This window comes from Barbus barbus (genome assembly GCF_936440315.1).
Source record: "Barbus barbus genome assembly, chromosome: 35".
NCBI lineage: Eukaryota > Metazoa > Chordata > Actinopteri > Cypriniformes > Cyprinidae > Barbus > Barbus barbus.
The window spans coordinates 19,457,691-19,471,203 of record NC_136763.1 but is presented as its reverse complement, the minus strand read 5'-3'; the positions used below and the strand labels follow the sequence as shown (position 1 = coordinate 19,471,203).

The 13,513-nt window shown below is 38.1% G+C and overlaps 1 protein-coding gene across 1 annotated transcript; it reads right to left on the bottom strand.

Moving 5' to 3' along the window:
• Positions 1–1,867: 1,867 nt before the first annotated feature.
• Positions 1,868–12,769, bottom strand: LOC306855396 (alpha-taxilin-like). The gene is made up of 9 exons (XM_079394096.1): positions 12,708–12,769; positions 11,374–11,617; positions 10,583–10,674; positions 9,044–9,214; positions 8,760–8,954; positions 7,655–7,774; positions 7,200–7,367; positions 6,305–6,400; positions 1,868–4,583 (listed from the first exon to the last, which is right to left on the bottom strand). The coding sequence occupies exons 1-9, from the start codon at positions 12,753–12,755 to the stop codon at positions 4,278–4,280; spliced, it is 1,440 nt and encodes a 479-aa protein (XP_079250222.1). The 5' UTR covers positions 12,756–12,769; the 3' UTR covers positions 1,868–4,277.
• Between the last annotated feature and the right edge of the window lie 744 nt (positions 12,770–13,513).

Genomic DNA, 13,513 nt, shown 5'->3' with positions numbered 1-13,513 from the left:
AAACAGGACTTTAATATCACCAACCATTCCCATGTTATTACGGTGTATCCATATAAATGGCCCACCCTGTATATCACCGCACGTGTTTACACCTAAAGAAGACCAAGAGGGTTGGACAAATGGACGATTTCCGCATACAAAATTAAAATTGTGCTATAAAGGTGTACTATTACAAAATTTGAAGGGTCCTCCTATCCGACGTTCAACCGTTTTCCAGATTTTAATAAGAGTTGGCCACAACCGGACCAAATTTATAATTATCCCCTTTTTTTTTTCCTGTGCCAGTAAATAAAACCTTGTCAGCTTCAATCACTCTCCAAGAAACTAGATTTAGGATCAACCCAAGTATGAAGAGCCTTAAGCTGGAACGACCAATACAGTTCAAAATTTGGTACAGCCAGGCCTCCTGCGCTATTAGGATGTTGTAATGTGGTAAGTTTAATTCTGGGGCATTTATCATTCCAGATAAATTTAGTAATTATGGAGTTGATCTCCTTAAAGTAACCTGGAGGGGGAGAAAGCGGTAGCATAGAGGAAAAAAAAATAAATTGAGGTAACAAATTCATCTTAACAGTGGAGATTCTTCCATCTTTGAATGTCATTCTTGACCTTAACTAAAATATTATTAAAATTGTCCCTGGCAATCTTATGAATGTTTTTATATATGGTAATGCCCAGATAGGTGAAAGATTCCTTAATAGGGATGAATGAGGGAATAGAAGAATTAACTTTAATATTGTTAATTGGCATTAAAGCAGATTTGCTCCAATTTATTTTATATCCTGATAAGCTACTAAAATGATCAAATTCCTTAATTATACTAGAGACTGAAACATCAAAGTGGTCTAAATATAGAATAATATCATCAGCGTATAATGAAATACTATGATTATGAATCTTAATCGATACTTCAGACTTCCTGATGGCTTGTGCTAAGGGTTCAAGAGATAACAATAAGGGGGAAAGCGGACAGCCCTGCCTCGTTCCCCGCTGTAAAGGGCATGGGGGGGAAATAATATTACCAGTAATGACTGATGCTGCAGGTGAGTGGTATAATGTCTTAATCATAGAAATGAAGTGTTCACCGAAGCATTGCAAAACTGCCCACATATAATTCCACTCTAGCCTGTCAAAGGCTTTTTCTGCATCAAGTGAAAAGACTGCACAAGGGGTTGGGTGGGAGCCCGCAAAGTCAAGAATATGATGTTTTTTGATCTCTATGAAATACCCCATGTTTAATTGCTAAATTAAATTAATTAAGCATAAGGGTCCCTACCAAATCCCAAATTTCTAAATATAATTCTGGGGGGAGACCATCTAGGCCCGGCGATTTGCCCTTTTGAAGGCCTTTTAGAGAGACATGGAGTTCCTCCAAACTTAATGGGGCCTCCAAAGATTCGTTATCCTTTTGTGAGATCCGAGGCAGTTCCAATTTATCTTAATACTGCTTACAAATTGGTTCATCAAAATCTGTTTCGGCTTTATACAGATTTGTGTAGAAACCTTTAAATCATTAATTTGTTTCATATTGAAAGCAAAGCACAAAGCTTATTATGATTATGGATGAAGGCACTACAAAATAATGTTCAGTGAAGTTAAAGCATCAACAGAAAACATAAGACTAAAAGATTTAATGTGAAATTTAAGAATCCATATCAATTAAAAACAAGAAATTGATATCGTTAATCCAGCCCCATCATCCATCACACAGCTGACATGAGTTTGCCTGATTATCCATGTTGTCTCTATGAAATAGATACAGTGAAAATGATCACAATGTTTTTGGCCCTCCAAAAAATATTCAGCTACATCACTACTTTTTGTATCTGGAGATGTGAAGACGCAGTGAAACAAGGTACAACACAGTAAGGAAAATTCTACAAAATGTTTTTATTGAAAAGCAAGACAGAACTACAAGAGCGTTGTACAATCTCAGAGGGGTCATGGGCTGAGCTGGGGGAGAAAGAAAAGCTCTCTTGAGCATCTTTCACAGTACGTCTTACCTAAAGAGGTAGATTTCTTGCATAACCTGAGAATCAAACCAGGGCATTGCCAAAAAAGCAGTAGCGATACAAATGACAGTACCAACAAATTTAGAATGAACATGACCCCAATTACAGATGTATTTATCAAAATGTGAGCACAAAGTAACTTCTGCAGACAAGATAAAATCTTTGACAGCGACATGAAACGGTTACGAGGAAATCAAGTGCTGAGATGTTATAAACATCATTGTTATTCAAAATTTGGAAAGGAAAAAAAAAGAACTTTTTTTTTAGGAAATAAAATAAAATAAAAGCTGGTGAAGATCTACCTTTCCCATTCTGTTGAGTTTTATAGTTTGGCAAATTTAAACACATTCAGCCCATGTTTCTAATGAACCGCAAAACATGATTAATGTGATTAGTTTTAGTAAAAGTAGATGATCATGTTCAGTGCGTGTTAATTGAAAACCTTGGATGTGTTTTGCTGGATTCAGCATTGAGGACTGTACTGGCCAGCGTCAGAGGTTCAGATCAGAACATGAACAGAGCCAGATGTTGTAATGGACCGGAGGAGGCAAGCCTTTCTAGACCCTGTGTCCCTGCAGCATGATAATGACCAGATTTGAAGGGCTTTGAGGCTGTTTGTTTAGACGTGGATTTGGCAGCTTCTACATTCATCAGTTCAGTTTCACATTAGCAGTATTGAGAATGTTAGCAGTTCTTCAGAACATTTTAGCACTGAATTACAGACATTTTATTCTGGTTCATTACAAAGTCCAAAAAAGAAAAAGAGAGAAATCACATTCAGCATATCCAGTATCAAATACGTCAAGGCCCCTTTGTTTTAGTCAGTTTTATGTCCAGTTAAAGAGCAAAAATAATGCAACCTGTCCATTTTAGACAAAAAAGAAACTAATTTTTAAAATTTAAAGGAACAGTTCACCTCAAATGAAAATTCTGTAATTTACTCACTTTCAAGTTGCTCCAAACCTGTGTGACAAAAGAATGCATTTAAAAATATTTGTCCATACTATGAAAGTCAATGGGGTCCAATAAATTATGATATATTTAGGTGAAATACAATTTAAAGAAAAAAACAAACCCCACACACAAACAAATCCAATTAAAACGATAGCTGTCATCAGGACTAATTAACAGCAGCATTGAGACAATAAAGCAAATCAAACGAAGGTCATCTCACCCTAATAGCAAACGGTATGTCATCCTCATTCAAAAATATTGAGAGTTTATAGTAAGGGAAATAAGTTAAAATCTTTTTTAATGACAGTCAATTATATTATTTTGGTAAAAAAGCTAATTGATTTTACAGTTTAATCAGGTTCAGTTATGTAATCCAACAGTTGACTGGCTTGGAAACCCAGATTCAACAAAAACAACTACCCTGCCTCTTAAATAAGGGCTTGAGAAGTGAATTTTAATGAAATATAAATGCATGTGGCATTTTATCATAAGTACTAAGAGTTTTTTTTATGCTGGTTAAGATGCTTTCTCTTCGTCTGTCATGTAACAAAAAAGTCCCTCCCTCACGGAGCGAGACTGTTCGACCCTGTCTTAGGATTTCACATAATTGTTGGAGATGTAGCAGCCTTTTTCAAAGTCAAACTAGCCCTTAATCAGATTCCCATTAGAAAACCATTCCCAGGCGGTGAGGAGTCTTGGCCCCTCTCCGATTGAGCAGACATGTATCTTCCTTTAAAGTCCATTTTAATCAAAGCAACAGAAGCGTCATTTGTCGTGGACCCGTCTTGCCTCGGACTCAAAGTGCCAATGAGTAGTTGAGTGTGTTACTGGATGTCCCCTGTTATTAATGCCCTGTTTCTCAAGTCTCAAGGTCATCTAGAGTTGGACTGGCTTGTTGACTATTTACGGTTATTTTAAAATGGCAATATTAAATATTATATGCATCCAAAATGATTTATTCAGATTCTAGAGGTCAGAGCGAAGAGCTACATTTTATTCAAGAGAAACGAAAAACGTGCAAGCACAGCACAGCTGATCAAATAATAGAGAAAAGGAAAAATAAAAAACGTACGAAACAAAGCTGTATGGCGGCCGTCTTGGACCACATGACCATTTCCTAAGAAAATACAATGTGATAGAAAACAGGGAGTAAAAAGTGCTTTCCACAAAGCGGATTACCAACGTATAGAGCAGTTAGCGTCTTCACTAATGTCCTGCTTTTTCCTCACAAATTTTTTTATGATAATTGTTAGACAAAAATATATACCTCCACAAAAAGAAAGGAAAAGAAAGGCCACCAGAAGGCCAGGCTCAGTCGTCAATGAGTTGTGTGGATGATGTGGTGCCCTCTTCCTCAGGCTGAAGCCCGAGTTTCTCTGTTTGAGGCACCAAACCCTCCATCTCTCCCTCCACCTCTCTCTCCATCTCTGGGTTAAGCCCCTGCGGCTGAGGGTCAGGAGGCCCCGTACCTTCTTCCTCCAGATCTTTTGCTGGGCCCTGAAGGGCCAGGAGTTTTAGGTTCAGGTCGTTGCGTTCTCTCTGGAGGGCCCTGCAAAGCTTCTCCAGACGCTCAAGTTTCCCTTGGAGGGCCTTGTAATTCTTATCTCGCACCGTTTTCTAAGAGACAAACAAAAGCAGCAACTTGAAAACAGATTGAAATATGAAATACTCAAAAGTTTGAGGTCAGTATGATTTCTTTTTTTTTTAAAGAACAATCCTTTTATCCAGCAAGGATGCATTAAATTGATCAAAAGTGACAGTAAAGACCTAACGTTACAAGACTTTTTAAAAAATAAATGCTGTTCTTTTGAACTTCCTTTCCATCAAACAATTCTGAAAAAATGCATCACTGTTTGCAACTACTTTCAACATAATAATAATAAATGTTTCTTGAGCAGCAAATTGGCATATTACAATGATTTCTGAAGGATCATGTGACACTGAAGGCTGGAGTAATGATGCTGAAAATTCAGCTTTGCATCACAGGAATAAATTATATTTTAACATATATTATACACTGAACAAAATTATAAACGCAACACTTTTGTTTTTGCCCCCATTTTTCATGAGCTGAACTCAAAGATCTAAGACTTTTTCTATGTACACAAAAGACCTATTTCTCTCAAATATTGTTCACAAATCTGTCTAAATCTGTGTTAGTGAGCACTTCTCCTTTGACGAGATAATCCATCCACCTCACAGGTATGGCATATCAAGATGCTGATTAGACAGCATGATTATTGCACAGGTGTGCCTAACTGTGCGTTCACACCACCGCCGGCGAGAGCGTCAAAGTGGCCGGAAGTCATTCATTTTCAATGAGAGCCGGCGGCGAGCTCCGGCGGCGAGCTCCGGCGAGAGCGGCGCGACGAGAGCGGCATGGCGAGTCTTGGACTGTGAGAGCGTCGAGGAGAGTTGAAATCAGGTCAACTTTATGGTAATGAGCTATGACGCGGTTGGGCGGCAACCAATCGGAATGTAGAAGTCCTCCGCTTGAGAGGTTTCCAGAGAACGCAGCCTTGTAAACTTTGGTTCCGACCTCATTAGTTCCCAAGCAAAATGGAAGAGATATTAATTATTGCTGTGGCGGGTTTCCCGATAATATTTGACGTGTCCCTGTTTGTGTACAGGGACATAAATAAATAAAAATTATAGGGGACATTTTCCCGCTACAACGTTTATTTTTCAGCGGGAATGCAATTTATTTGCTCAAAACAACACCGATTTGACCAATTACATTAAGGCTACACTTCAATCTGGACAGTTTGTAATGTAGGCTGCACACAAATTAATGTTAATTAAAGGCCAAGGCTAGTAAATGTCTCCTATAATGTTGAAATTAGACTAGCACTTAACCATGAACACAAATCCACACCACACAAATGGCTTTCAATTGGATCAACCTGCTTGTTTCCTTTGCGGCTCCTTTAAATACAAGACGAGCATTCGATCTACGTCAGAGCGTCAGCGCGTCCACGAATCTTTTCTACAGCGTCTCAGTCAGGGCGGCTAGGGCGAATTTTGACGCTCTCGCCGGCGGCGGTGTGAACGCACAGTTAGGCTGGCCACAATAAAAGGCCACTCTAAAATGTGCAGTTTTATCACACCACACAATGCCAAAGATGTCGCAAGTTTTGAGGGAGCGTGCAATTGGCGTGCTGACTGCAGGAATGTCCACCAGAGCTGTTGCCCGTGAATTGAAGGTTCATTTCTCTACCATAAGCCGTCTCCAAAGGCGTTTCAGAGAATTTGGCAAATTCCTCACAGTTCTACCTTGAATTTAGAAATATGAATTTATGCTTGTTTTAAAAACACAACTGCTCTATTAATCCTCTCACCTCTTCTGCCATCTGCAGTAGAGTCTGGTTGTTGGTCTCCCATTTGGTCCTCCATAGCGTGGTCTCCTTCTCAAGCTTTTTGATCTTCTTCGTCATCTGATTAGTGTCAGAAAAAAAAAGGGTCATAAAAAATAAGCCTAAAAAGATCTAAAAGTCATATTAGTTCGACTTTGTCTTTTAAACAATCAGAATGGAACATTTCATTGTCTGAAAGCATTATATTTGGAATTACGTGAAGATGAAAATGTAGAAATACTACAACATTAAAATCCTTACAGATAAGAATTATGCTATTTTGCATAAACAATTATAAAATTAATAAAATAATAAATACATAAAACTTAAATCAATTGTTTTAAATCCTAAAAGTGTATTTCGGCATCACAACAATGTATAGTAAGAAATATGCACATAAATTGAGATTTGCTAAAGATTATAATTAAGTGCATTTAAATGATGTCTTTTTACAGTTTACTGTCAAGTGACCGTAAAATGACAAATTCATAAAGTGGAACTAAAGACATTTGTTACATAATTTGTATTTCAAATAAATGCTTTTCTTATAAACTTTCTATTCAAAGAATCATAAAACAAAATGTATCACAGTTTGCACAGAAATATTAAGCAGCACAACTGTTTACAACACTGATATAAAGAAATGTTTCTTGAGCAGCATATATCATATTCGAATGATTTCTGAAGGGTGACATGGAAGACTGGAACAGCAATGCTGAAAATTCAGCTTTGCATCACAGGAATAAATTACATTTGAAAATATATTAAAATGGAAAAGAGTTATCTTAAATTGTAATAATATTTCATAATATTACTGTATTTTTGATCAAATAAATGCCGCACGAGAGACTTCTGTTGAACACACTTCCTGCACACTCACTTTCTCCATCTCCTGTCGGAAGGTGGTGAAGACCTCGTTGCTCTTGGCGAGGGTGGTCTGAAACTCCTCAAACTTGTCCATGTACAGAGTGAGCTGCTGCTTTAACTGATGCTCCTGCTCTTTCATCAGCTCACATTTATGTCTGGACTCGGTCGCATCCTTCAGGAGCTGAACAGTGAACACAGATCAACTTTTGGAATTTTTAGATGTCATCATTTTCCTGCAGCTCCAGGAGTGATTAGTCACATGGCATTTACAGCACAGGTGATTGGCTCAAATCAGCCTGGCTGCAGAACTGAGTGCTAATGAGCAAAGATGGCAGCAGCTTCCACTCCATTCTGATAAATGGGAATGCTTAATCCACATATTATAAATCTGCTTGGTTGCTGGTGCCAATCATTCAGGATTAGCAACAGACTCAGAAACAGGATTAGGATTATGACAAGGATACTCACAAACTCTCTTTCTCTTTGCTGTTTCTCCTCCACCTCTCGCATCAGCTCAGCCGTCCTCTGGAGTTTAACGTCCACCAGCTGCTGTTGCAGTTCCTTGTGTTTGAACACCTTGTCGATGTGCTGGGTAAAGACAAATGTCATGTTCACAGTATTCTTCAAAAGAGCAATTACTTGGAAAATTGCAACATTTCCTTATCAACCTCATTTGAACTTTTAGCTTGTCAGTTTTAACTTTAATGTGTGAGGCCTCCAGTGTCTTTCACTTCAAATTATTGTAGATGTACAAAAACAGTGTTATGCTGCTGTTATTACATTATAGTTAACTAAAACCATAGAAAATATTTTGATTACTTGGAATAAAAAAAAGTGAACTGAAATAAAATAAATAAAAATAATTATAAATATATGATTTTTTTATTTTATAAATATTATTACACTTTAAAAATACCAGTTTTCTATTTTTAGATATTTTAAGATGCAATGGCAAAGCTGAATTTTCAGCAGCCATTACTCCACTCTACGCTGTAACATGATCTTTTGTAGCATTACAAATGTCTTTTCAGTAACTTTTGATCAGTGTAATGCACCTTTGCTGAGAAAGAAAAAAATATATAAAGGAGCACAAATGTTTTCAACACTGATAATATGAAATTTTTCTTGAGCTGCAAATCAGCATATTATAATAATTTCTGAAGGATCATGTGACACTGAAGTCTGGAGTAATGATGCTGAAAATTCAGCTTTGCATCACTCTATATATTCAAAATACAACTTATTCCAAACTTTTGACCAGTAGTGTACGTATGCATATTCCTCGATACATAGTCATGTGGTTAGTCATAGCCTAATGATTTCATTTGAGGTTGCACATTTAAAATGAGCTCAACATGCAAAATACCCTGCATGCCTGAGGAACACATTTAGAATTAAACAAATAAAATGCAGAAATATTCTTGTCTACCATGACTACAAAAATCGTATATAATCTCGACGTTTACGGAGTATACAACAAACTAAATCTCTGCACCTCACAATTCTCTGAGGCCTTGAAGGACTCAACCAGAGCATAACAGCCAGTCTGCATATTGTACAGGTGTTGCCTCACCTCCTCCCGGAGCTCATACTGCTCGATGAGCTTCTTGAGTTTCTCAGCCAGCTCCACGTTCTCCTGACGCAGCTTGCTGTTGTGCAAGTTGTGCTGCTCCATCTGGGCCTCAATCTCGTTGAGTGTCATCTGGAAGTGCAGCGTCGCCTCCTTGCGCTGCTCTTCGTACTCCCTGGACCTCTGAGCATTCTCCTCCTGCCATCAGAACAGTTATCTGGTTAAACTAAGGCCAATACAAATCTTCAAATCAAATCCCGGATATGCATGAGTTCTGGTGGCTTTACCTTTAAGGTCTTGTTATGGCGCTGAAGTTCCCTGCAAAGGCTCTCCAGTTTGCTGCGTGCCAGGACGGCCTTGCTGTGCTCGCTCTGCAGGTGGATCTTCTCTTTAAGCACCTGGTTCTGCTTTTTCTGCAACACCTTCACCTGCTTTTGCATGCTGCGACTCTCCTCTAGCTGTCCCAGGAAGAATTACACATTAGTATTTAGTGATACACTGAAATATCTGCGGCAGGAATAAATTAATTTTTGGTTTCGGAGGGCCAAAATCATAGACCAAAACTAGGGTTTGCACAATAATAGTTAAACAATTATTGTAATTAATTTTATTTCATTGTATTTTTTTACATTTAAATTACTGCACTTTCACATAAGCACAAATCAAAAGAACTTCAACTCACATAGTTTGCTTGCAGATTTAGTTGCAGAAAACCACGCAAGCAAAAACAAACTGGCTGTATTACACCTATTTGTGTAGAATATCTCAACAGTTTTTCAGCTCATCAGCGTTTTTTCCATAATACTGTATACAGTGAGCGTGTCGCCAGGTTGGGAAGATTAAAGGGGTCATCGGATGCAAAATTCACTTTACAAGTTGTTTGAACATAAATGTGTGTTGGAAGTGTGTGTACACATCCATCCTATAATGATAAACATCCACCCAGTGTTTTTTTTTTTTTAATTCCTATTTTAAAATGTGCTCTCTCAAATCAGGCTGTTCTGAGATTCCGGTCAGAATGACGGAGTTCTGTACAGGCCACTCCCACAAGAGTTGATCGACAAGGCCGTCTTACCGTAGACCCGCCCTGAGTGAGCTGAGAGCTGTCATTAGCATTTAAAGCAACATGCACTAAAAAAACGGCTTGCTGAAAACAGAGCTGATTTTGACATGGGGAAAAAAGGTGGTGTATCTTTACACTACCATTGAGAAATTTTCACCAAAGTACGTTATAGATTTTTCGTTAAGACCCTAAAGAATCCGATGACCCCTTTAAGTAAACCACTGGGCAGAAAACTTATCCGTAAATGCATAATCTCTTTGCATAGAAGTGATCACGATTAAAAGACGATTCATCGTGCAGCTCCAACTGAAACATTTAATGTTTGTGACATTTAATTAACGCTTCTCTGATGAGACATTTTAACTGATTCATGTACACAATATGGACAAGCCACAACGGGTAAACCTCAGCAAAACAGAGCAAAAATCATGCTACAAGAGAAATGTCAAATTATTTCAAATGAAATTTCGAGAGGAAGTTTGTTACCGAATAAATTTTCTGATGTAAACACTGATCATTACAATATACACCACAAACTTATAAATATATGAATTCATTCAAATATTTATTCAAGCATACTTACTTTTACGCTGCCTATATTGTTCACTTAGAAATTATGCAGCAGATAAATTCATTTCAGTGCATGACTATTAGTATTTCATACCACATGGGTTGTATAATACTTTGTATGGAAAAAGAGTAGCTCATAAAGTGTAAATATCAATTGTTGTTCAATGTCATTTCTCTAGCCTCAAATACATACCAGGTCTGCATATTTCTTACAAAGGGCAGCAAGTTTTTCTTCTGGGGTGGCTAAAGAATGAAGCGCCTGCATCAGCAACAAAACCTCTTTGCCTACGACAACAAAAGAAGAATTATGCATAGAATAACCTGTTGTTGACAAACAAGTCATCCTATCACAACGTAAAAAAACAAAACAAATTAAAACAAAAAGATGAAGGGATTGTTCACCAAAAAAGAAAATTCTTTTTTAATTTACTCACCCTCAAACTTGATTCTAGGGCTGTGCAAATAATCGAATGCGATGATCTCATCAGTAAAGCCTGCTCACATGCTTTCATATGGAGCGGCATTTACTACACAGAGCCGTAGTTCACTGACAAGTTACACAATATCCTGTTCATAATCGCAGATGAATCGCATTCGATTTTGAACGCGATATTGCGTAGCTTGTCAGTGAACTATGGCTCTGTGTAGTAGATGCCGCTCCATCTGAAAGCATATGAAGGAGATTTACGACTAATCCCAGAACCGGCTTTACTGACTAGATGCGCATGATCACATTCGATTATTTGCACAACCCTACTTGATTCCTAAACCAAACAGTTGTTGGTCTCCACTGACTTCCATAGTACTGAAGAAAATACTCTGGAAGTCAATGGGGACCAGAAACTGTTTGGTTACACACATTCTTCAGTATCTTCTTTTGAATAAAGAATAACTGTCTTTTATTGAATAACTGTCTCTTGAATACAGGGCTCTGTTTATTTCTTATATTGAACCCGAAACATTCCTTGAATGGCGAACACTAACCAAATGCTTTTTGGTCCTTGGTTTTCTCAGCATTAGGGTCCAGCTCCCCATCGATGGGGTCAGGGTTACTATCCTCCCTTCCAGGTGTCTCCCCTCTCTCCTCCTCACTGATCACCAGCCCTGCGAGATCCTCCACATTATCCTGGGATAGGGTCTCCACAACCGGAGGTGAACTGCTCCCTTCAACGAGTCCTCTGGCTTCTAGACCACAGACCCCGATGATTTCCTCCATGACTTCAGTGCCCTGATAATGCAAACACAAAAACCATCAGGAGATAAGTTTAAGTTATCTGACTCTGTGTAGTTTTGACACTGACATTATACCCAACATTTATATGACATGCATCATAACCAATACAACGACACCTGGGGCCCGTTTCATAAAACAAGCCAAATAAGCCAGGTTTATTTCAGTTAGCCTGACTTCTTGTCAATTGATTTGGTTCAAAATAAGTCAGACTAACTGAAAAAAAAAGCCCCTGCTCTAGTTCTAGATATTTACTGCAAACACAGAAAACTCTCTATACACAGAATGACAGAGCTGTGCTCTCAAATCCCAGTGAGCTCCCTACCTAGACAGCATTTTTGGGCACCATACACGTTTAAAATGCTGTCTAGGCAAGAAGTTCACAGAGAGAGTTACATTATAATCCACACAAGCAAATAAACGAGAGGGAACGGGTTAAGACATGAACAAATGAGACCACTGAGGCATTTATTCAAAGCACGTGTCAACTAATAATCTATGCAAAAGTAAATGCGTCAGCACTGATCAATTACAGTATAGACTACAAATATATCAATATGGACTGACTAAAATATTTATCCAAGAATACTTAGTTTTCCTGACAGACCTATATAACGCAAAGTAATTCTTATGTTTAATCACATGATGAATTAAACCCCCAAATGAGCCTCATATTGATCGTTTCCCTCTGTTAAAAGTGTAAAGGGGCTATTTATGAAGCATATCACATCATAATGTCGTGAAGTCTGTAAAGTGATAAAGCAGTAAACCTCAGGCTAACTGCGCATTCAAAACACACATACACGTTACACTTTTATTATCTTAAATCTATTTCAAAATCCTTACCCTCACTTTCATATCAGCACTAGAAATAAAATGTTTAGCCTTGATATTTGGTTAACGAGAGTTGAAAGTGCTCTTGCAAGTTAGCGGGCTAAAGCTAACGTTACTTCCTTCGTAAATAACACGCCTTTACGGCGACAGGTTCCCTTCGTGGGTGTATAACAAGTCTTCCGTGGCGTTAGATGTGTTATTGATGTAATATTTCAAATAAATGTTCAACAGTGAGCAGGTTGAGGTACAGTACCTGTGTGTTTTCAGTGTTTTCTCGTCTGGAGTCTGAGCGCGTCGCCATGTTGTGACGCAACACCGGATGAACGCGAATAAAACTCAAACATATTTAAATTGGAATTAGAATTGAAAATTATTGTCATTACATTTTTTTATTTGTTAATTTTTTATCATAACGTTCTTCAAGATTAAATGTTTTTTTTTACTAGATACTAAACCAGTTTGTTTTTTAGAAGTCATGTTTCTTATCTTAATAATACCAATTTCTTCATTTTTAGATGTTATGAGAAACTTTGAAAAATAATTAGGTGTGACAAATATGCTTCAATGTGTAACCAACACAGCACCCAAACAGCTACAGTAACATTACCATACTTTTTTATTTAAATGAAGGCTATAGTAAGTTACATCTTCGAATATTAAATTAGATTATGTCTTTTAGAAAGAGGCAACAGGTAAGCAAATCGCCAACTAGACCTGTTGTGAGTTACTGGCTGCGCTTCTCCACGCGGCCTGCAGGAGGCAGCATCACACTTAGAGCGGCCCGAGTAAAGCGGAGAACAAGAGGAAGAAAAACAGATGGCGCGTTCCTGGAGTTGTCACATTGATGAGATGTGCATTTCATGTTGTTGTGTTCCACTGTACCCCAGCCGACCAGAATGAATTATTTCTTCGAGCCTTGTTAAGGGATTGTGCTTGTCTCTGGGGATATAGTTAAGAGTGGGTGACACTTTACATGTGGTCAGTGTGTTTTGGAGGAAAATGCCTCTTATTAAGCTCAGAGGAGTCACTGTGGACTTTCCCTTCACTCCATACCCGTGC